The sequence below is a fragment of the Oryzias latipes genome, chromosome 3 (assembly GCF_002234675.1).
Source record: "Oryzias latipes chromosome 3, ASM223467v1".
Lineage (NCBI taxonomy): Eukaryota > Metazoa > Chordata > Actinopteri > Beloniformes > Adrianichthyidae > Oryzias > Oryzias latipes.
Window position 1 is genome coordinate 28,803,198 of NC_019861.2, and position 24,517 is coordinate 28,827,714.

The 24,517-nt window shown below is 38.5% G+C and overlaps 1 protein-coding gene across 1 annotated transcript; it reads left to right on the forward strand.

The window, feature by feature from the left end:
• Positions 1-14,790: 14,790 nt before the first annotated feature.
• Positions 14,791-17,194, forward strand: LOC101161623 (ribonuclease P protein subunit p25-like). Its single transcript, XM_004067433.4, has one exon. The coding sequence runs from the start codon at positions 15,672-15,674 to the stop codon at positions 16,503-16,505; it is 834 nt and encodes a 277-aa protein (XP_004067481.1). The 5' UTR covers positions 14,791-15,671; the 3' UTR covers positions 16,506-17,194.
• Positions 17,195-24,517: the final 7,323 nt, after the last annotated feature.

Sequence of the window (24,517 nt, forward strand, 5' to 3'; positions counted from 1 at the left end):
TCTATAATGGTGTCCGAATTACTTTTAAAATCCAAGGCACTATAAAGTCCCGCACTATATAGTTTTTTAGTAGTATGGGAGTAGGGAAGGAATTTGGACATAGCATCAGTTTGATATAGCATGTAGCCTACTAGCTACAGAATCTGATTGTTTTACTCAAGTACATCATATTTTTCTTATTTTAATAGAGATAATGATCAAACTGTCCTCTAACTTTTTCTTATTTTTTTCCCTCCTCGGACTATCGCGCATCAGCAAATCGTGAAGAGATGGAGAGATGGAAGTACAGATAAAAGGCAACCGTCATTCAAACACTTCTTCTGCAGTAATTGATGAACCTCAACTTACAAAAAAGACTGAATGATCTCATGAGCCCAGACGTGGAGATGTAATTAGCAATGCTTTTGTAGAGCTCTTCAATATAAATAAACCTGATCTCTCAACGCCATCCATGTCTTTCATGCATTGTAAATTAAACATACAGGCAATTAGCGATGAGGCCAAAATTTGATGCGCAACTCTCATTAAGTGTGAGGGCGGCATTACAGGGAGCTTGGCAGAGTTGTTGTGACATCACTGGTCATACTTAGCCCCCGACATTAGGAGTATCCAGAGAGCTGATTTGTCAGCACCGCACACAGGATGTTCAGACATTGCACTTTTCTACCTAAAGCGTGACATACAATATACTCCAGAGAAACTTAGAGTTTTTCCTCTTTACTATGCATTTATTTGGCTGCTGTGACTTATTCTCTGAAGAAACGTGTAAACGTGTCCAGAAAATATGGTAAAAGTTATAAAACTTTTTAGAATTGTTAAAGCACCTACCACTGCTGTTTACATTTGCAATCATTAGCGCCGACTTTTGAAGAACAATGTTTGTGTGCCCGTGTAAAGGCAACACTTTTTTCTTCTGAACAGGATGTTCATTTTACGCTCAGAGAGTTGAAGCAGAAACCAGCAGACCACAGAGACCCTGACTCAGAGTATATTTCCTAAAACACCGTTCTGCCACCAAGCTGTGCTAACATTAATTTTCTGCTGAAACAGCCACTGGCCTATGAGAGAAAATTTGCCAAGAGCTGAAATATCAATTATAGTGTTCCCCCTGCAGAGAGTGCAAAGCTTTAATCTTCACAGAGCCAATCAACATGTCGTGTGGAGTAGAGAGAAATAGGGAATTGTTGGCCACACTTAAAAAGGGCAGCAGTTTTCACTCGTCTAGTTAATATTGACAGATCTGTCACAGTGATATGAGCTGAGTTTGCTTGTTTGTTTTACCATTACAACACGTCAGCACATAGAACCTTCTGGTCCAAAAACATTTTCTGTGTATATATTTTTTAGAACCAAAGTAAGGTCTGTTTTTTTACACCTTGGACTTTATTCACAGCTGAAACTTAGACGTCCTCAATGCAGAGAGGGTGATAGATCTGCAACTCAGACATGAACAAAAGCAAAAGAAGGCACATGCACAACTATACACATTACTCCTCTAACCCAACTCATGCATAGCTCACAAAAAAAGTCCTGCCAACTCTGTCTTCTTCACACACCGGCCCCCACCGAGCAGCGGCAGCAGCAGCAGCCTCCCTGGCTGGCATGTCAAGACTGTAATTTTCCGCCACACTTCCCCTGCTGTTTGCTGGCTCTTTTCTTGGTACCGCAGAGATAGCAAGCGAATGGTGAACAAGGTGCGGGCCTCGCCAGCTCTCCTGACTTTCTACCATTATTAATGCAGCAGCAGTCAGCGTGGCCGCCAGGTTAAAGCAGCAATCAGTGCACACTAAATAAGATCATTCACAGTCTTTTTAAAGAGAGAAAGACAGTGCAGCCAGGAAATACACAAACTGGATTTAGGTGCAGGTTTCAGAAATAAACTAAGAATATTGTAACCCTAAATACGTATATTAACCCGAATCAGTGGATAAAAACACCTATTTCTTAAAAATACTGATTTATCACAACTTTTTTAATGTGTATTTTAAAATATTTTTCCCTGTTTAGCCCCTGTTAAAGTCCTTAAAGAAGGTGGGTCTGAGTTTATGCTGAGAGTAGAAATCAATGGAAATGGTGCTGGAATGTAAAAGTATTTTCAACAGATTGCTCCGTGCCTATTACACTGTACTTCATACCTCTATGATTCCCAATAGATGACCTGAAGCACAATAGATTTTCTGGCACAAAGAAATCCATTGGTAATTTCAACCTGATCAATTATCCACTCAAGCTTCTCTCATTCTTACTTTTGCTTTGTTTATTTGCGATGATGTGTGAATTTTGGACTGAAGGCCATCTTCTGTCCCCAGATTCAACCCAGACATAAAAAATGTCGCAGTTCCTCAAATGATCACTGGTGGCTGCTTTCAAAGGAGAAGAACTTTAAAATGACCATTTTGTTAAAAAAAAGTCATGTTTTAAATAAAAAATAAACCTATGAGAAGTCTGGTTTTATATATATATATCAGCTTTTTGGACTTTATTAGAGCTCAAATGTAAGTCTTATTGGACTTTTTTTTCTTTTGATTGGAAGATGGAGCCCAAGTTGAACTCAGGAAAACTGACTTTGATTAATTGTGCCCAGCACAATCCTTTCTTTTGAAAGTATCATTGAGGTGGATGGAGTGAACTCCAGTCAACGGCCCTTCCCACTTCAGGCTCTATTTCCACTGTTCAAGGTCAAATAGGTGAGATTATCTGTCCAGTGTACATACATTTATAATTGATTTTTTTTTAAATCTTTCAATCTCAGAAGTATCTCACTGTTTATATCATGGTATTCGTAAGCCTTTTAGAGTAAACTGTATCCATATATATGCCAATTTACCTTTGGCACACTAAAGAATGTTTCTTTATATGAAATATGACTTGCCTTTCGCTCCTTGTGGGTACTGCCCAGTTCATGACGTCAACCTAGAGTCGACCTCGGCAGCCTGTCTGCTATCGCCCACGAAAACAAACATCCAGCCTTTTGCAAAGATGGATGTGCATATTAAATAAAAGCCTTTTTGGCGATCACCACTAGCACAGCAAATAAAGTGTGTGTATGTTAGCTGGGTGCTGGCAGCACAGACTCTACCTGGAAGAGGCAGTTTCCTACTTTGTGACGTCACAATGTGTGGACCCACTTGTTTTTGTGGATTAGAGGAATACTCAGAAATGCATGAATGGGGCAAAATAACACTGGGGTTGTTAAAAGCTCAAAATAGTTGATTTTGCATTGATGTAGACCCTTTGAGGTTAAGTATGCTCTTTTTTTAAACACTAGACTTCAACTATACCAAATGGTTTAAGATATAATTTCTGTGAAACTCAAAGTTAAAATTGCATGTAAAATGGGTTTCCTGTTGTGTTGTCAGGAATTAAATGTTTAAATTTAAAGATGTAGTTTTAATATCCAAAGTATACTATGAAGGAGACTATGTTTCATAAAAAAAACTGATGTTCATTATTTCTGATCTTTCTGAATTTATTAATTTACAACATTGTTTAAATAGGTATTGCTGATATTTTTTTTAATTAAATAACTAAATTATAAGATTTAGAAAGTTTTTATGCACTCAGACAAATGAACATTTATACCACCCTTTTTGTAAGGTAGAATACACTAAATAAAAGTGAAAACCTTTAAACATTATGAACAAAAATCCATATTACCATCATTTTCTGTTAAAATGTGTTTTTTTTTTAAAACAAGTAAAGCAATTCTTGGGCAGACGTACTCTCTCGACTGAAAGAAAAGTACACAAACTTAAACTGCATTCCAGATAAAAGTCTTTGAACTTAAGTGCACGATCCCAAAACCCTCTCAAAGAAATCCTTTAAGTAACCAGACATGGTGTGGTATTTACACCCAACTGCAGTGTTCAGTGAACAGAAAAGAGAATGTGCAGCGTAGGTGAAGTATAGCAATTTTTCAGTACTCTGCACTTCTACAAATATGATGGGATTGAGTTAGAGGAAAAAAGCATTTAGACAAAGAGTGATGTTGAGTGAAGAGATAGCATGAGCAGGGTGGGTGGAAAAAGAAAGCTTGCTGATTGCGTTGAGCCATCCATGGTGAGGGACCAACTGTTTTTCCTGTTCTGAGACGCTGGAAGAGTAGTCGCTGGGCAGATAGATGGGAGGAAAATGCTCTGGTGTGGCACTGATAAAGTGACTGAGGACCACTACTGCCACACTTGAAGAATTCCAGACACAATCTTCTCCGCACTTTTCTTCTCTTTTCTCTGCTGCCAGCCGCAGTTGTTGCAGGCATAAGAATGGCTTCTTCTATCCCTCTCATTTTTCCTATCCGCTCACAAACACACAACCTTCCTGTGTTTCTTAAAGATTTGTTGAAGAGTAGGAGGGAATCTCTCTGTGGTACAATGTAGTCTCAGCAACCTTTCATTAAAGAAACAAAATGAGAGGTTTGTAAACTGTCAATGACCTCAGCCACCACAGCTTTTTTCTCCTTCCTCTTATCTTTCATGTCCCCAGCCTGCAGATTCAATATTTCAGGTCTGTCACATGTGTGTTTCTGCAGAAGTTGGTGAGCTAGAAATGGTTTTTGATCTGTGCTTGCACATTACTGCTAAAATGAAAAAAGAAAAAGACTTCAGTCATTGCACCAAATGCAGCTGAAGTGGGAAAAGAAAGACATAAGTACAAAGGTTCAGGTTGCCAGCATGCAGATTTGCTGACAATGGTAATAAAATAATGTGAGCAGGGAGTGTAAGAGTTGACATTGCGTATACAGTAGGTGTACAGCCAGGGATATGCATACAGAGACTATGCTTCAGCCAGAAACCATCATGGCCTCGACAGATTAGAAATTTCATGAGTGAGGGTTCATCCCAAATAATGAGAAATGAGTTTTAAATTGTAGCTCAGGCACAGTGAAAAAATGGGCTCTGTCAATATGTGGTGAGTGCGATGCAGAGGGAGGGAAAGACTGCAAGAGCAATGGAGGATTTAGAATCAAGAGAGATACATGGAGACAGAGTGAGAGAGAGAATGAGGGATCAGGGGATGACTTTGTTTTGGTTTACTGCTTATTATCATCATAATCCTTTGTCCTGTTTCCACTCTGCAGTCCAGGCACACCTCTCGCCTCGTCTCTGCTTTAGACACTGTGATTGCCTTGTATTTAAGAAGCCTTCTGTGAGCCCCTGTTCCGACAAATGCTTTTCCAATACCAATCACAGCTGAGTGCACCTCATTTGAATTTGTGAAAGGGGTTTTGATTCCATCAGCAGAATGCTCCTCCAAGCGCGCCACAAACCATTCAATAAAGTGGCGACGTGAAAGCCTCAGAATATTCACACCTTGCATATGCACCACGAAGGGTTTGGGTGAGGGTTGCCTAGTCTCTTCAAACGGCGTTGTTCATTAATCCCCCTTTTATTCTCTACACTGGATCTCATTAGATGACCTCTTTTATGGCATTTGGAAATAGTAGAGCGTGTGACTTTCAAGTGACTGGGATGAAACAGAAGCATTTTACTGATCGTAAACTTTGATGAGGAGTGAAAAAGGCTAATTGTACGCTCTGTTCTGGTGTTTGATAGTGTTTATGCCACCTGGTCACCCTCCCTCTAATCGGTATGTATACGTTGAGTGTGTATTGAGTTTCAATCTGACTTTGAGCTGATGGTATAGGCCAGCTGCTGATATCTTAACTGCAGCTGCTTGTTGACCTTCAAACTTATCAGTGCATATCTTTTGACAGAGCAATTGGCTGCATTTTGGTCTGTAAGGAGTTTTGGATAATGCATGCAAATTAAAATCTTTTGTAAATCCCTTCACTTGATTGCTTTAGAGCCACTGAGAGTTGTTCAACACTAACAGTAAAGGACATCCTGATTTTCAAAGTCATTTTCTCTTCATTATTTAGCGTCGCATTGAAACCTCTTGTTTTCTGCACAGAGATAATACCCTGCTAGTAAACTGCCTGCCGTAGCACAGTTAGCTCAGTAAACGTGACGGTCTTAATCTCCTTTATTAGTTTGTTTCTGTGCTCATTTTAAAGTTCACTTGGTCCTTGATGGGACATTCTGTTTGCATCAGTTCAGTTTCTATTCTAGGGATCACTTATTGAAATGCAAAAAACAAAAAAGGCTGCATTATGAATTACTTTTATTTTAATATGTTCACAAAAAAAAATATTTTTTTGTTAACAATCTGTCATCTGGGGGAAGAAAGCAATAGCAAACTTGAAAACATGATTAAAAACAAAACAAAAACATGTATTTTTAATTTGCACTCAAATATGTGTACTATAATGAAAAGTAGGTTCAGTTCAGTTCAGTAAAATAGTACACAGTGTACAAATTGAATAGAACTCAAGGCAATATGCAAGTAAACACAACTAAACTGTTTATACTTTGGATTTTGCCAACCCCTCTGATATTTATCTGTGACTCTTTAGCAAAGACTGCTCTGTTTACATCCATCCATCCATCTTCTACTTCTACTCTTTGCCGTAGCAATATTGTGGGGGTTTAACCCTTCAGCATCAGAGATGACACCTAAACAACACACGCCCTTTGACATCCTCTTCGACTGTTTATGCAATCAACGTTAATTGGCTGATTTTGACAAGGAGAGAAGCTACCTTTACAAACGTAAAATGTTGCGTAACACCTCACCGCTGTAAAGTGTAGCATATCAATGCAAGCCTACTTTTCTCAGCTCCAGAATCCTCCACCGTTGTCGAAAGAATGTCAACACTGGAGCTAAAGCTCTGGTGTTAGATCTTCCTCTCCACAGAAGCTTTCTACAAGTTTGCAGGGTGACCTTCAAGGTGCTCCCAAACCAGCAAAGAAAATGTATCCACGGCATATCCTGGTCCTTCAAAGGAAGTGCCCAATCCACCTTAGCTGGCTCCTCTTGATGTGGGGGAGCAGCATCTCTGCTGCGTGCTCCTCCAGGGGGGTGTCCAGTTCTTCACCATTTATCAAAGCGAACACTAAAGCCACCATGTAAAGGAAACTCTTTTCAGCTACTTGTTCCAGGGAACTTATCTATACTCTCATGAGCACATCTTCTTTACCATATCTGATCAATACAGACCACATTATTGCAACCACTGCAGCTATGTGCCCGTTAACTTCTCGCACCCTTTTTCTCTCACTCAGGAACCAGATATCTAGTTTTTTAAAATCCTCCAAACTGAGCATAAGCTCTCCACCCACTACCTGGAGAGTGTAAGCCACCTTCTTCTGACCGAGAAGTATATGGCTTTCAACTTGGATGTACTAAATATCATTCCAGCTATATCACACTTAACCAAAAACTGCCCTTGTGCACACTGGTGTCCTGGTTCCTGAAAGCCAGAAGAACAACATCATCTTCAAAAAGCTTAGATGTAATCCTATATTCTCCTACCAGACTCCCTCCAGCCCCTGGCTGCATCTTGAAATTTTGTTCAAAATAATAAAAAAACTTAAAAGACAGACAAAGAAGCATCCCTGCTGGACCACGGCATGCACCTAGAACAGGTTTGTTTTACTATTTACATATAGGATCAGCCTCTTGCTCTGGTTGTGCGGAAACCAGACAGCCCTTAATGCGGGGTTCAGAACTCAATGTACCTCACACAGAACACCATGACAGACAAGATCCTACGCTTCCTCCAAATCCACAAAACACTGTGAATTGCATGGAGAAATTTCCATGAACCTTAAAATTATTCAATAACTGGTTGCAAAAATAAGTATTACATAAAATATCGCCAGATTTTTTATTTTTATTACAATGTATTTTTATCCCTTATAGGGCAGCATGCTTTGCATGTAAAATACCTGAGATGTCAAAAACTAAACTGCTGAAAAATGTAAATGATACATAATGGGAAAATTCAAAGTCAGACCTTTGAATTTATTGATAATTTTATTTTGAGTAATGTCTGATATAAATAAGCTAAACAACAATGAGGACTGGTTTTATACTTAAAAAAAAACTAGACAACTGGACAATACTCTGTATACTACAGACATTATCAGATCTTTCTTTAGGCTACCATCGTGTGCCCCATCCTACGCCATACTGCACTGTGATGGAGAGGCATCCGTGAGAAGGATAAGCCGCTGACACAGACGACTACTCCCTGAACCATGCAAAAACGAGCTTCAGTTTCTCAGCCAGTGAAGCATTACTGTCCTAATCCCTGATGCTTAACCTAGGTAATGAATATCTTGTAAAACCTGACTATTGCTGTTGCTGCCAAGGTGGTCTTCCATACTTCCTCTGTTATACAGCTCAGGCTTCTGAATGTCCTTCTTCGAGTGTGAGTGAGCAGTGCTGTAAACGATAAAAAAATAAAAACTACAACAGAGCAGATGGTAATGTTTCTCTCTGCTAGAATAATGAGAAACCTCTATGGTCATTCAGGACTTGAGAAACTCTGATAGCATCATGAATGCTATAGTGTCTGTGCAGTGCTTAAAGACCTACTCCAATGAAAATCATGTTTTTAGTGTTTTTAACATGTTTCTGTAGCCTTTTTCTCATGATGGAGGACAAATATAAAATAATTTGACTTGCAGACAAATAGATTTATAAATGTCTTTTTTTATGTTACCCTAATGTTAGCTCACTGTGTGCATGTTTTTATTAGTTATATGTATATTATATGATTGTTTAACAAATTTATTTTTTTGTATATATATTTTTTCTATTAATGTATTTAATTGGGCTTTTGAGGTGGACAATTTTTAACACCTGTCCAGGGAATTCAAATGAAAAATACCTTTTGGACTAATTCTGGCGCAATGCTTTTAATGTTGCCTGTCCCTGTTAAATAAATAAAAAATAAATAAATAAAAATGTACAACAGATAAAAATATAGTTGGAGTGGGACTTTAATGTGACTCAGGGTAGAGTCGGTGACTCCAACGGTTGCAGGTCCTGAAATTCAAAAAAATTTCATGTTGGTGCTTTTACAGAAGTCCTGCAATAACAATGACACGTAACCAGGAAGACGGCATCCATTTTTCTGAGGTGGGATAGTGTAAACAGCATCTACTTTGTCCTTGTGTGTTGGTGATTTGTACCTCTTACACTAACACTTGATGGTTAGGCAAACCTTGTTGAGTAGCTACTCTAGTAGAATGCATGGTGAAAATCAAGGAGCCCTAATTCTAAATTTACCAAGTTTATATCAACATTTGGATGAGCACCAATATTCCAACACAAATAAACGCCATGAATAGAGTTAGTATTAGCATCTGATAGAATAAATCTATCCCAGTTATCTTTTAGAAGATAATAGTCTAGTATAAGTCAATTGGTCACTGTGTTTGTACACCAGTCAATGCTGACATGCATACACTGCCTTTTTTGCACTAGAACAGCAATGTTGAACATAACTTCCTGGCTCTACAGCAGTGTCTAGCTAAATGAAAGCTTTGTTGGTTAGAGTCTTGTTTTTCTTTGGTTTATCTGTTGGTGTCTGTTCATCTAAAAGAGCTGGGAAAAAAATAAATAAACAACTGAAACAACAATGAGACAGCTTTTGCCGTGTTTGCACTGACTGGTTTCTTACTTTTCCTTCAATGGTTCATTTTGTAGAATGTACTAAAGATGACAACATACATTTACAAAATTATTTAATTAAAAAGAGCAAACTAAGTCAAAATTCCCTTTGAGAGTACTTTTTTTTTCTTAGTGTTTTCAAAACCAGGAGTAATTTAAATTTGAGAAGAATCTGTGAAACGGTTGTAGTGGCAGTAGGGTACACATACAATGTCTGTCAGTTGTGTTAATTTTTCTGTCATATCAAACATAATTACACGGTTGAAATAGCAGAAGAGGATTAACACCCAATTTTTATACCTTTAAAGAATAGAGACCGTTAATGCTGCAACTTCTAATCCTCCCAGAACCCACATGGATGTGTTCAGTCGTAAGTTTGACTAACAGTGTAGCGGCTGCCCTGGATATCTGATGCCTAAAGTAGTGACAGAGGGAGTGCAAAGGCTACTGGGAAATCAAGAGTTGTTGTACCCAGCAGCTAAGAGAGGAACTTGACGGTCTCAAAGGATTATGTGCTGTGGGGATAACAATACTAATGGCACTTCTTTTGCATTATGATAATTGCCAAGACAAAATTGCCACGTAATTTCTCCCTGTTTCTAATTATTGGGCTCTTCAATGCAAGCAGGCAGTGGGAGCAGAACATTGGCAGGCAATTAAACTCCTGCAATTATTGCTCTATTCTAAAGCGTAGCTTTACCAAGGATTTGGAGGACAGAAAATGATTGCTCCTCGATGCAATTAAATGGAGAATAAAACTACCGTAGTCCTCTTAGCAGATCCTTTAAGCCAACTGTTGTGGTTTCTTTTAGCTAGTCTTAAGCAGAGACCTGTACTGAGTTGGACCAGAAGAACAACATCCCAGATAGGTACAGAGACAAGTGACCAACATATATTTCCATCAGCATCTTTGTTGAATTTACACACTTGTGACCAAATAGGTTTTTGTACTATCTCTCCAAGTAAAAAATAAATAAATGAAAACAACTATTTGCATCAAGCTATTTGCAGAAAGTCCAGCAGGGTTGGATTAGAGCTTTGCCTCAAGTGTGCAGGAGTGAGCAGCGACCCGATGCAAATGTGTGCACCAGGAAGTTAAGAGCTCAAAACAGAGGGGTGCAGAGGAATGTCACCATCTGGAAACTCAGTGGAAATTAAGTGTTTATAGGAGACATGGGGGGGGGGCACAACTAACTTTGTTTCATTTAGTCATAAAGAAGCCACTAAGCCTGTACATTTTACAAAACATTGGTTTGCGCCTTAAAGCTCAAAACACTGTCTCTGAAAAGAACAAGACGGGATTATTACTACTGCTTTATTTTGCGATAACAAAAACTTTAGAAACGCTGAAAAGTCAATGAATAAATAAGAAATACCAAAAATCGGGGGGGGGGGGGGGGGGGTGTTGCTAAACCTGAGTAGCAGTTCAAATTCCATATATTTACCAAAATTCATGCAATGTATGATTGCTTGTCTATAAATTAACAAAAAAAAAAGAAAAAATAAACTTAGAACTCATACCTGGAAGGCATTCATTAGCTTTTGCATTCAAACCGACATCGCGAATTAATTTTTTAAATATTTGATCAAAGTTTTTCAATGACAACTTTTAACTTTTACCTTAAGGGCATACTAAACAATGAAATGCTGTTTTTAAAAGCTGAAAAAATACATACTGCTCACGGTTTAATTGATAAAATGGCCCCATTATTGAAATATTTTCTCTTCATTAATTCTGTATTATTCCTTCTGAAGTATAAATTATAAGCATTTTCTTCTCTCCCATCTTTCAATAACAAAACTTTTTCCTGGAAGTTTCCCACCACGGAGTGAGGCACATCTGCATTGCAGTGCCATGTGGCAGCAGCTTTGGGAAGTGATGTGTGTGTGGTCTGACTCAATAAATGAAAAAGTTTATTCTGTTTTTTATTGTTATTTTCTTTTAACCAAAACAATAGGTGTTTGAGTGACGGTAAATCATGACTTCATGCATCATTTGGTACATCGCATAACCGTACTGCTATTTTTTTTATTTTTTGGTACATCAAGCATGTTCATTTAAATGTCAAAAAATTGTACCCAAGCACACCCATTTGTATTTCAAAGTGCCGTCACAGGAAAATCATAGAGAGGGTCATCTACCAGCACTTCCTTGCAAGCCTCTGAGCCTCCATGTTATTAATGGCATCATCATTTTTTCTCTGCTCACTCTATTTCCCTTCTGATAGTGGGGCCTGCTTCATCGTGTTCTGCCATGTTTCTGTAATTGCTCCAACAGACGGCCTTATGCTGAGCATATAGTTTTTCTTTGTGTGTGCGTGCGGGTGTGTGCATATGCATGCACGTGTGTGCCTGTGTTTCCCCCCACCAGGACCGGCTGTGAGTTTGTGGGGCAGAACCAAGCTGCGGGCGAGCTGCACACGGAGTGAAATGACAGCCTCCAGGCCACCATTGGTTGATGACCGTGAAAACACTTGCGGTTAACGTAAAGTGAGAGACCGGCTGTCACAGCGCGGTGCCGCTCTTATGTGCAGTCCTGACAACGGCACAACAAGCTGCTTTACAATTTGACTCTACAGTGATGCAACAAACAACAAAGGAGCCCTATAATTTATAACATCAACCATGTCAGACACCTGAAGTACAAGACAAAGAGGGGGAGAAGAATAAAAAGCAGCAACTTCTATTTGTCAGAATCTTTCAGTACAAATATTTTTTTTACGTCAATTATGGTGTGCAGAAGAAAAGTGGTTGCCAAATGAACACAGAAAAAAAGAGCGTTCAGTAGAGAATTCAAAGACTGTCACGGATGCCAGCCAAGGTCAGATAAGGGGAGGAGTAAGTGCTCTAAGAGCTTAAGGGGCAGAGGCCATTTATGTGGAGGAGGTGTAAAAACCCAGATTGCCAAGCATGAGCACCACCTCCACCCATCGGTAAATGAAGCAACTTAAAGGAAGAGGACTGCACTCAGAAGGTCACCTCACAGCCGTTTTTGGCTTTAAAAGAGTTTCAAAACAAGACAGAAGTGAAGAAATTGAAAGAGAATTTGCAGTCTCTTCTTTTTTTAATGGTCCAAACATGAAAACATTGACAAAAAAAGGCAAATCTGCTGAGTTTGATGCATTAACCCACAGTGATCTATGAACTCCCTGGTGGGTTTGCCAATCACATTGGTTGAGTACAATGATGTAGGAATGACATTTCTTTTGGTTTAAAAAAACAATAGGTATGACATTGCGATACCCGTTATAATAAATCCCTAAAATATTAAGGTTTATTCATTTTTTTCACATTGTTTTGACATTGTCTTTGCTTTGTTTTTTGGATTTTTACATTTGTATTTTGTCTCTAAGCCTTTCATTTTTGCTCTCCACGCCTTTGATTTTTTTCATATGACATAAAAAACAGTTTGATACAATTTTTCATTTTCAGTTTTTGAAGTAATTTGTCGTAAATTTACTACTCTGAATTCGGTTTATTGGAAATTTGCAGGTACATTGTGGAAATACTGTGTAACATATGAAAGCTATCTGTAAAAAAAAAAAAAAAAAGAAGAAGCTGGGATTGTACCAAAACGATTATTATCAAGCATTGCCACAACAAAATCAATTTAAAGATAAACTATTAGAGCAAAATTTTAAAGTAGAAAAAAAAAGTTAACAAAGACCTACCAAGGGTTAAAATGTACAATTATGTCTATCTGACATAGTGCAGTTATTGTTGAAATTCTAAATTGCTTTATACATTTTCTCGGGCAAAAAAGCTAAGACACTGATGGTGCACCAACATCCCATTTAAGTGAGGGATGATTAGAGAGCAGCCTTTATCGTCCTTTTTAACCTCGCTGTGGTTAAATCAGAGTTGCCCTCTCGGATTTCTTCCTCGCCTCTTTTCATTCTCACTGAACATGCGCCCGTGCGCACACCCACAAACACAGTTTGTTACGCAGTAACATTACGGATCCCCTCAGGCAGCTGTGCATCTCTGTATGACTGATGAGGGTAATTTCTCCCAAACAACAGAATGATCACTTTAGCGGTGAGCACGACAGACACTCCCCTCCTCCCCCTGCTTTCTCTGTCTCCCATCTTTCTTTTAGCTTGCAAAAAAGGCAAGAAAAAGACGTGCAATGGTTACGGTGTCTCCGACTAAGCATGGAACATTTCCAGAGATGAATGGCTTTTTTACCTGAAACATATGAATTAAGCAGAAAAAAGTTAAGCATTCTCGCAATCCAAACAATCTGTTGATAGTCTGGTTAGGATTCATATCCCAACTCTGCTAATAAAAGATTTTCACTTTAGCTGTTGGATTGGGGGTGAGGAGGGTTTCCTTATTTTATCCCTTGATTACCATAGGGACCCAATATAATGCACATGCCAGAGTGAATTAGTCTCACATTAAGCGCTAAGAGAGCCACAGTGAGTTTATATTGTGTGTGTACTGCTGTGCACCTTGAGATGTACAGAGCTGAGAGTAGTTAGGACTTGTCTGCCTCTCTCCCTTGGCCTCATAGGTTCAGCCTCAGTGGGCTGTCTTTACATATTCTTCCATCTGTCAGTCACGCACAAAAACAAATCCACCTGTCGACCGGGAGACTGGGCTGAACAGCGCAATGCCACAGCTGTCCGGGCCTGAGCGAGCCAGCGCCCTCCACTGGTGACAGAAACCCCATTATGATGCTTATTACCCCACCTGCCAACCTCATCTCCACACCTGCGCCGACAAGCCCGTCTAAAAAAGGCGGTTCCCATTACAGCACCTCGAACATGGAAGTCATGCTTCTGTGGATTTTGTGGTCCTTGTGTCCTTGATCCCAGCGGCTCTCTGGCTTCCAGAACTTCACCAATCCATGCATTCAGACAGACATTCAGCCACTTGATTGCTTCTACAATGGGGCTATTAATGCTGCATTATGTAAATGGGAATGGTCACAAACATCTAACTGGATAAAGGCTAAGCACAGTGCAATTTAATGCTGCTGACTTTCTGTAGCACTTTGAAGGATGTTTTCAATTACAACCAAGCTAATTTGATTCATTATTTTATAGCTGAAAATGCATTTTTAAAGCTTGACTGGGTCTCTATTTCAGAACTCTGGTTTAATCAGTCATGTACACTGAACGCCTGAACGTCCTCTAAAGAGATTGACAAAGTTGCCGGGGATCTACATTCTAGGTTTTAAAGGGACACTGTCCCCTTCTCGGTTTCCTCAGACGGCAAGCTTCATTTGCAGAGGGGAGGGTGTTCATCCAAAAGATGAAAAGACCTGTGCCTTTAAGAGGGCCGTCTCCTCTTTCCCTCATGCTCCCCCTCAACTATACGGACACTCCTCCTGTGAGCATTTGTGAGGCAGCTCCTGTCCCTTATGTCTCTTTGTGAGAAAGAGAACAGGCTTCCCAGAGCATCACTGAAGACAAGACTGAACTCTAGGGACGACACCCCGGTAGCAGACCTCTGCGCACCTGGCCTTGGCTACAGCGGATGCCAGAAGGGGTATAAAGACAGGAGATCCAGAACTACTTCAGATGGAGTAAAGAAGTCTGAGGAGGTGGAACTTAAAAGCTGATCAATTCAAGAGGTCAGTTTTGGGTTGAAGGTGAGACGATCAGTCAAGCAAAAATTGGACTAGGTCGCTGAGAAAAAGGTGGGGTCCTAATTTCAGCTTTCAGTCTCTTTTTTGCAGTTAGAAAACTTTTTTCAAAGAAGGCTGGAACAAAGCATTCTGTATCTTTTGCAGCTTTTAGATAACACCACTATCAGAAAAACACAAAAGGAAGGAAAGAAGATAATTTAGCTATTTTTTTGGGGATTTTTTTTTTAATCTCTCTAGAGCACTTTGGTATGAAAATGAGATGCTCTTTAAAGAATCTTTTGGAAAGTCCCCACAGTACTCTGAATTCACCAGCCAGGCGTTTATCTTATTTCTCCAGCTTTTTCTAAAAGGGGACATTAAAGACTTTGTTGATAGTGCCTCTGGAGAGTCAGTAAAATTTCTTCTTGAAGTCTTAAAACTTTGCAGCTGTTGACTGGAGGAAACGAAAAGCGGGAAATGTAAAAAAAAAAAAAAAAAATCATGTTGTGTTGTATTTAATGTGGGAAGAGTGAGTCTGTGGAGTGACACTGTAGTGAGGATTTAGAGGACTGCAGAAATGTTCACAGGGTGTGGAGTGGTCGGTGGCCAGAACCAGTGTCTGACCTTTAACAATGTCAAGCCCCAACTAGTGCACGAGGTAAACAGATCAATTCAAGTTGAGAAAGGAGTAAACCATGGGATGTTTCCCATCAACCAGGGTCAAGCACATGCAAATGCTGTAATGCAGCCAGCACTGGTTAACAGTGATTTAAACCTTCTGAAACCTACACCACAACCAGTACTTCCCCCACCACCTAAATTGGGGCAAGACGGATTCAGGAAAGTTTGCCGCACCGAGGAGGACAGTCCTTCCCCATTCCCTGGTTTGCCTCCTGGAGTGCTGGAGATGCGAGTGAAAGAGGGAAGCAAGATCCGCAACTTAATGGGATTTGCTATGGCACGGATGCAGGGAGAGAAAGGAGGAAGTGAGGGCGGTGTCAGCAGTGCTGGGCTTCGGCAGGTCGTCTTCACTGGATCAGGTCGAGCGGTCACCAAGACCATCACCTGTGCTGAGATCATGAAGCGCAAAGTGGGACGCCTGCACCAGCTGACCAAACTGCGGTACAAAGTGATAAAAGAAGTATGGGAAAGTGCTGAAGGGGGCACATCTGAAATGACACTGCACAGGACAGTACCCTCAATCAGCATCCTTCTTTCTAAAGACCCGCTGGATCCCCAGGAACCAGGCTATCAGCCCCCAGAAGCTGTCAGTGCTTTGTGGGAGGGCACGGGTGCTGAGGCTGCACAAACAACATGCAAGAGACCTCTTGGACCTTTGCCATACAGCAGTTTCTCTCACTGTAAGAAACTGTGTTTGGGGGAAGGCGTCCCCGTCCTCCCTCCTCACTGACTGGCGTGAACCTCTGTCACAGGAGAGAGGATGGAATCGCTAGAGTTCATTTGCCACCGCATTCCTCTTCTGCACAACGCTGAGACAATCAGAACATTAACACAGTCAGAACAGTGTTTTCCAAGAAGAACCGAGTACCAATTCAGGCCTCCAGGGGTCAGTTTAACCGGGTCTGAACTGCTTTCCTCTGTGTATATAAAGCATTTAAAGGACATCTTTTATGATTCTTCTCATGGACCAACCTGTGATGATGTGTGCAACTGCTCTGTGATTGATTCCCCAAAATAATGCTTTCTATTTCCCCATGACAAAATCAAAAGAAAGCTATGAAAGACAATGTGTTGCACAAATTGCAGATTTTCTTTCTTGTAGACAAAATCTTTTAATGTTATTTTAAACTAGTATTTATTTGTTAATGACTTTTAGTCTCTAAAACTGCACCACACAGATTTAACAACTTTAAATAAAAACAGCTTGAATCCACTGATGCAATACCTTTTAGCCTATGTTTCTTCTTATTAACACAGAACAAAAGAAAAAACAAATAAACTTTTTTTTCTTTCCAATGGAAATATCTTTTGTATTTAATCTTTCCAACTCACACCACTGGATCTGCAAAGCTCTGATGGAACAAAAAAGAAAAAGAAAAAAAAAAAAGAAATCATAGTGTGCTGATCTATTGATATGAATAACAGCAGTGAAATTTGTCTGTAGAAAAAGCTGATTTAATGACAAAGCTGTTGATAAGGGACCAAACCATCCCAGCCTGATAGAAATGCCAAGGGGAAAAATACAGGCACAGATTATCATTACGATAACAATATAACATCACACAACAGAGTGGAGAAAAGGATTAAAACTCGGTTTGACAGGATTTGCCCTCCATTCAGTGTTTCTGCTAAATATGAAACCAAGGGAAAAATGCAATCTTCCCATTTTTGCCTTTAGCTCTATGCACATTGGTTTTTTCTTACATTACTGTATTTCTCAAGCAAACTAACATATAGAAAAGTATAAGTGTTAAAGGAAACATGTCTAATAGCAAAACTGTAAAACTTCTATTTAACTCTGCCAAAATGCAATGTTTAAGTATTTTTTCTACCTGACATTTTTTTTACATTTCGTTTTGATGCAAGTCTTGTTACTGCTCTCTGCTGATGGAAACCAAATCAAATGTTATTTTGAAAAGCAACTTATTAAAGGTCATGTTTAGAATAAAAAAGTACAAAAATTTTCCTATGAAATGTTTTTGAAAATTTCTAATTGAATCTTTAACATGTGCTTCTAATCACAAAATATTTTATTGATACCATGTGCAAAAAGGAAAACTAGAAATAAAGTGATGTTTGCTTCTGAAATGTTAACAAAATAAGATGTAATTCCAACTGCACAGACTGTAAAATTTGACTTTTAATGAAAGTTTATGGATAATTTAGTATAAAGCATTTACACCTTAACCGCCTTTTTTCAGTGTTTAACCTTTCTTTCTAACCCATTATCTGAATCAGAGCTTTGCCGATTTGCCACGATCGAATCAGTTTGTGCTGCAGTCCTGCACATATGAAGCAAACCGCGTGTCCTCGGACCGCTGGAAGGTTATCGTTTAATGTTGTTGTTATCTCAGAGGTAAAGCTCTCACAGAAGAGCCTTTGGGACAGTCGGTATGCAGTGCAGGTCAAGAAGATAATGATGCTACAAGTAAATTTCAAATCGACCTGCATCTGTTATCATGCATTAAGAATTCAGGGCCAAGTGTGAAATGCAGAGGGGTAATTAGGGATAACGGCAGGCGTACCCGAATGAGAGAACAGATAAAACATACTGACAAAATCATTAATCTAGAACTAAATCCAATGCGGCTGCCATGAAATGGGTTGGTAAAGGAGTCAACTAACTGCAATATAGGAATGTGGAAAAGGTTATTCAAACAGTGAATCTCTTGGATGTGATGTTTGTTCATAAAATGCAGTCAAAGTGGGATCTCTTTGAAAATGCACCGCATTATTTGTTAGAATTTTATTTTAATACATCTAAAGTCAGTAATAAAGTCTTTTAAAATAGAGCTTTTTTTTTCTTTAAGGTCATGTAATTTTAGTGCCATGGAGCCAAACACACCGTACCTTCCCCTCTTGAGACAAACAAGGGCTTACGTGTGTCCCCTTTTTTGGTATTTGTTAAACGTTGGGTAATATGGAGAAATAGATTTTAGTTTTAAAAAAAATTCTTTGAATATTAAAATGGATAACATTATTTGAGAACCTTGTAACAGTGGACACAGCAATAACATGCTGTTTACCAAAGCCCAAAACTAGCTGACTGCCTGCTTTGAATGTGAATAAATTCATTTTGAAGTTACCATAATGAAAGTGTTGGCACTCTATTTTCCCTTCTCTGCCGCTGCAGCAGATGAGAGTGAGGTCTCTGGGATGGTGTGGGAGTTTGCTATCTCCCAGCCTCCAGATGGCTCCGTCTTCTCTTATCTAGAAGAATGGGTGCTGCCTCAATTTTTCAACTCTCCTTATCTGGGAATCCTTTAAATTGAATATTTACCAAGCCTATGTTTTCTGCTGGTGTTAGGCCTGTGAAGCCGACATTCCTCTTACTTGTTCCGACAGGGCGAAAGGTTTTTTCTCACTCATACACTCTCTTTGTCTGCCTTGTCAAGCAATGGGACAATGATTGATTATGTGATTGCTCAGAGAATAGAAGGTTATGCAGTTAACCAAAGAGAGGTGGAAATATTGTCAGTGACCGTAGACTGAATGTGTTGAACAAAAATGAATGTGTTAAAAAAAAATGACAGGAGGCACTTCTATTGTGTGTCTGGGTTAAAATGAATTAAATGAATGCCTCTCTGAACAGCCCTTTGTTTCTTGCACGGTGTACACAAGAGGTTAAACGAACTCTTAAGCAGCCATTGACAGCATCTTATTGCCATTTGACTGTCAGTGGTCTATCTAAATGAACAAGCTTGTGCCCCAGCTACTCCCTGGTAAGTGTTGGAAAATGTCTTTTCAAGCCCATTTTTAAGAAATGCCTCCATGTTGGACTAATCAGTGCAGCTGAGGATGTAATTGCTATGCTAAAGTCAAGGCTGTAAGAGCAGATAATAAACACTGAACACTGGCTGCCAGAATCCCAAGCAGAAAAATAGTTTAAAACTGAAGAATTCTTTCAGTCTCCCAAAGGCCACAACACACAAAGCGTCTTATTGCAAGTGAGTTACTTGGAAAAATGAGCTATTTAAAAAACTGTCATTGCTCAGTGGTTATTATTCTGGAAAAATGTACAATTCTAGGCAGCAGCATTGTGCGGTTACAATTTGAAAGGGCACTGATGTGAAATGACATGCTTTAAGGCTTTTTCTCAAGCTTTAGATACGAACAAGTGTTTTCATGTATCATGTTGTAGTGCAGTCATTTATCTGTTTTGCAAAAGAAAAAGTTGTTTTTGATGCATTTCATCTTGATTCATATAAAAATTGTGTAAAGGTGAAGACGTTCGCCTGCAATACAGTGACTGACTGCTGCCCTCTAGTGATAAAGGCAGATCAGAGTCTGCTGCAGAAAGGTATCATGTGATGAGAGACATAATTACTATAAATTTCATAAACATGTTGTCAATATTCATTCTACAAATCACAGTTAATAAAAAAAGAGTACATTTTTTAAGTAATTATTTTCACAATGTGTGCATAATTCCTATCTTATTAAAATCATAATTTCTTAATTTCAAAATAATTTTTTTCTGTACTAAAACTGCAATGTAAATAAAGAAAGAACTATTACACTTTGTTATTTATATATATATATACACACACACACATAAACCTTTAGGTCTAAAAGTGTTTACATTTAGTTTATTCCACATATTTGCTTGAAACTGACTTATAAGGAATTAACTATTTTGTTGTTTGTTATGAAATGTTACTAAAAAATTGCATTATGGGTGGGCAGACTGTGCACACATCCACTGCACAGATATAAATGTTTAAACTCCATTTTTTTTTGCAGAAAAGCGCATCTTATTATCTTCAGTGTGACTTTGTACAACAAATGAAAAGCATCGCAGGCTCCTCTGTACATCAGAGAAACCAAGTCTATTTCATCCAAACAAAAATGAATATTTATCTACAGACGCTTCACCTTAAAGGGGGCTCTGCTAATTTAGCTTTTTTTATTATTATTATTTCACATGAAGGTCTCCAGCTGTCTAACTAAAGGTAAAGTGAAACAAAGTCCTATACTGACAGTTCTTCTTCCTGTAAAACTAACTAATAAAAGACAATCAGACAAATTCTTTTAAAACAATTTTATCTTTTGTTCATTGGAGCCTTGCCTTTTAGCAGCTACCACAGCCCCATCAATTACTAAAGGCTTTTTTTGTCAGTAAATAATGGTGCAATCAGCAGTAAAGCACAGTGCGTTAAGGTGAAATACTTTCCCAATCAAGTTTTTTTGTTTTAAAAGAGAACAACTCCCACATTCAGCGGGCGTGCTAAAAAAATTACCTTTGTCCATTCTGCATACAGACTTTTCTATATTGATGCACCAACAGAGTTTGCTCCACAAGCTTATAACTTGAAAAAATGGACAGTAATCACAGATAAAGACAAAAAAAGGAAGAAGTGAGGTGGATTTTCATACGAATTATTCACGAAATTCTGAATTAAGCTATTTTTTTAATCCATCATATATTTATCCAAAATGCTCAAAGAGATGTTCACGTTTCTGGCTATGTAGGGCGTATTAAGATGTTTTAAAATCAACACAACAGGAAAAAAATATTTCTGCAGGGTATTGTGCAGAGCTGAAGCAGTGTGCATGTTTTTGTGTTTTTTTTTTTTTGTACAATATTGCACAGACATATGAGACCAAGAAAGCATTCATTTAAAAATGCTGTTAAATTCATACATCCAGGTTTGTAGTTTGGACTGAGATATCCCGTATTTTTTATGACATGCCGTTTTTTTCATTGATTGATTGATTTGGTTTATTTAAAGCATTAATTGTAGACTATTAAAAAAAATCCCACAGATTTTGCATTGATAAAAAAATAAAAATAAATGAATAAACCTAACAAAAACACACTTAAGTCACATTTGATTCATTAAATATAGTTATTATTAACTAAAGTCAAGAGCTTGACTTATTGCTTGAAAAGGAGTGGGAAGAAGCAAATGTATACAATCCCACCCCTACTGAGTTAATTCATTTTATAGTTTAACATTGTTTTCATAATCCGGTTCTGTTCAAATCAATGCAGATCAATTTAAAAAGATGGTCCTGCTTCAGAGCAAGCCTTTCTCATGAGAGTATGTTGCAAACAATTCTTCTGAATAGTCATTACTTTGTTTGATACAAACATGAATTTAAAAGATTTTGAAATGAATTTAGCCTTTGTTTGATGTCAACTGACAAAACTAAACATGCAGTGTTGTTGGTCAATAAATTTCCCTGTATTGTGTTGCATATGTCCAGTTGAACTGTCTTCAAGAGCACATTCAAAGAAGGAAACATAGATAGCAGTGTGGACTTTCTGTGATTTTTCGGGACAACTCTTAAGGCATAGGCTAATCAACAACCATAAAAGGAGTAAAGACCTAAAAACAAAACATTACTTTAGAAAAAAAAAAGGTCTTTGTGTCATAATAAGAAAAAAAGAGACCATACTCGATCATGAACAGAAAATGCTTCAAGTTAGGGCTAGAATTAAAAGGGGGAAAATTGCTGAGCTAAGACTGATGTAGTCACTAATTTATAGTAAAAGATCAACCAACCAACCCCAAACCTCACTAAACAACAAGAAATAACACTAAATCAGGGACTGATTGACTAAAAACAGCATAGAAGGGAAAAAAAGATATTATTTCTCAATAAACACAAGCAAACAAAACAAAAAGGCAGAAATATTACTGTAGTAATCCTTGCCCATGTCTGTTCTAATCAATGTATCATCATCATCCTTTTCTTCATCATGGGTCTAGTGGTATACAATTTTTTTTGTCTCAAAGACTTTAATCAAATTAAAAAATAGTTTTTTTTTTCTCTCGAATGTAAAATGTTGTTGTCAAATCATTGATCTGTGTACTAACTTTTGTGCAAATCAAACATTTGTGTCCTACCTTATTGGTAAACGAAATATTTCCTCCTTCACGAAAATCTGCAACATTTTTGGTAAAAACTCCTTCCTGTTTTCTCTTTGGACAGTATCCAAACGAAAAATGTTCGAATCTGCCTATATCAGACTGTGTTAAGATGAAATATAATCGAATGTATTTATTAGCGTTTACCTGTTCAAAGAACGGAAACAAACACCTGGCGGCTCACGGGCGCCCCCTAAGGTGTACTTGAACACTACCCATGAGCCACCAATAAAAGTAAATCTTGCTGTGAAACGGAGGGTTTTTGAGGGTTTGATTGTGTATTCAGAAGAGAGGCATGTCACCTTGGTGCCTCCCCTTTATGATATAAACAAAATAAACTAGATTTGATAAATGTATTGTGTAGAATTAGATGGACTACAAACTAAAAAGATAATTGCAGAGATCATTGGACAGGAACTATTGATTTAAATCAGAATTGTATTATTACTTATTTTGTGGAGGCCTTCTGGCTGCACATGACAAGACATAAAAAGCTTCTAATATCTGCTTCTGTAAATAAACATTTTACCATTCATGACAGAAATGCAATGAATTTCATTCATGCATCTTATTCTCTGCTCCACAAGTTCTAATGATATCCCTGTAATTGATTTGCCATTCATTTAGTCACTCAGCAGGTTTTTTGTTTTGTTGTGTTTTTTTTAAGGATGGAAATCTTTTGTGATTTGTGAAAATCTGTCATGACGTTTTCTGCAAAGCTTTGCATATATGAGTACCACATGTCTATTGATGGAACCAGTGGCAGTTTTACACCAACTTAATCCCCGGACAAGTAACCCTCTAGTTAGTACATGCGGGAGCCCCGTGCGCGTGTAGCTGCAGGGGGCGCCAATTCGCAGGTTTTAGGCCATTCCAAAGTCAAAGTCAACTTTATTGTCAATTCTTCACATGTGCATCACATACAATGAATCGAAAATCCGTTTCTTACTCTCTCGTGTCTGTTCAGGGGAAGAAAAATAAAAACAAAGTATACGTTTAAAATAAAATAAATAAGTAAAAAGAAAGAAAAAGATACAATTTACAATATACAACATAGGCAATTTGCTATAAAAGTGCGAGTGCACTTAAGGCAGTGTCTCAAGGCAGCGGGGGGGGGGGGGGGGGGGGGGGGTTCGTTTGAGCACTGTTCATGGGGGGATATGGGTGGTGGGTAGGTGGAGAGGGGAGAGGGTGTTTAGCATCCTGATGGCCTGTGATACCCTGTGATATAAGAGATAATAGAAAACCAATAGTGGCGAAATTTTTTCTTGTTTGTTTCTAAGCACTGAACCACTTTTAAATTTACAAAATCGCCCGTACGTTCCGTGCCTAAAACCACAACCGGATGGAGCCTGCATTTAAACAAAGCATTAAAAACTCATCTGGCAGCAACAAGGTGCCACATTCCACATCATTTAACTCATATGTGCCCTGCCACATTCACAAAAAAACAAACAAATGAATCACAAGTAAAACATTATAGCCACTTACAACTTTCTTGTTTCGTATACCAAGTGTATTTTTCGTAATGCAGATAGGCAATGTGTTGCTTTCGCAGGACAGCTGTGCTGATAACCACATCTGTTGGAGTTCTATCTGTGTGGTAAACAACACAATCTGGAGATTGGCAATGCTGATAGCTACTTAGTGTAATTGCCATACCTGGTCTGTCTCATTTTGGGCCTTAACTGAGTGTAATGTATGAGCAGAATCTTAATTACGTAACACATGGTATATTTATGGAATGTCTGTAGCTTTCTAAGCAAATGCACAAGTGAAGAAATGGTTAAAAAAATAAGTGATGTCCCACAAAATGTTTTCATGTTTTTCAACATATGCATGTACTCTTTCCTATGACTTGGTTGTG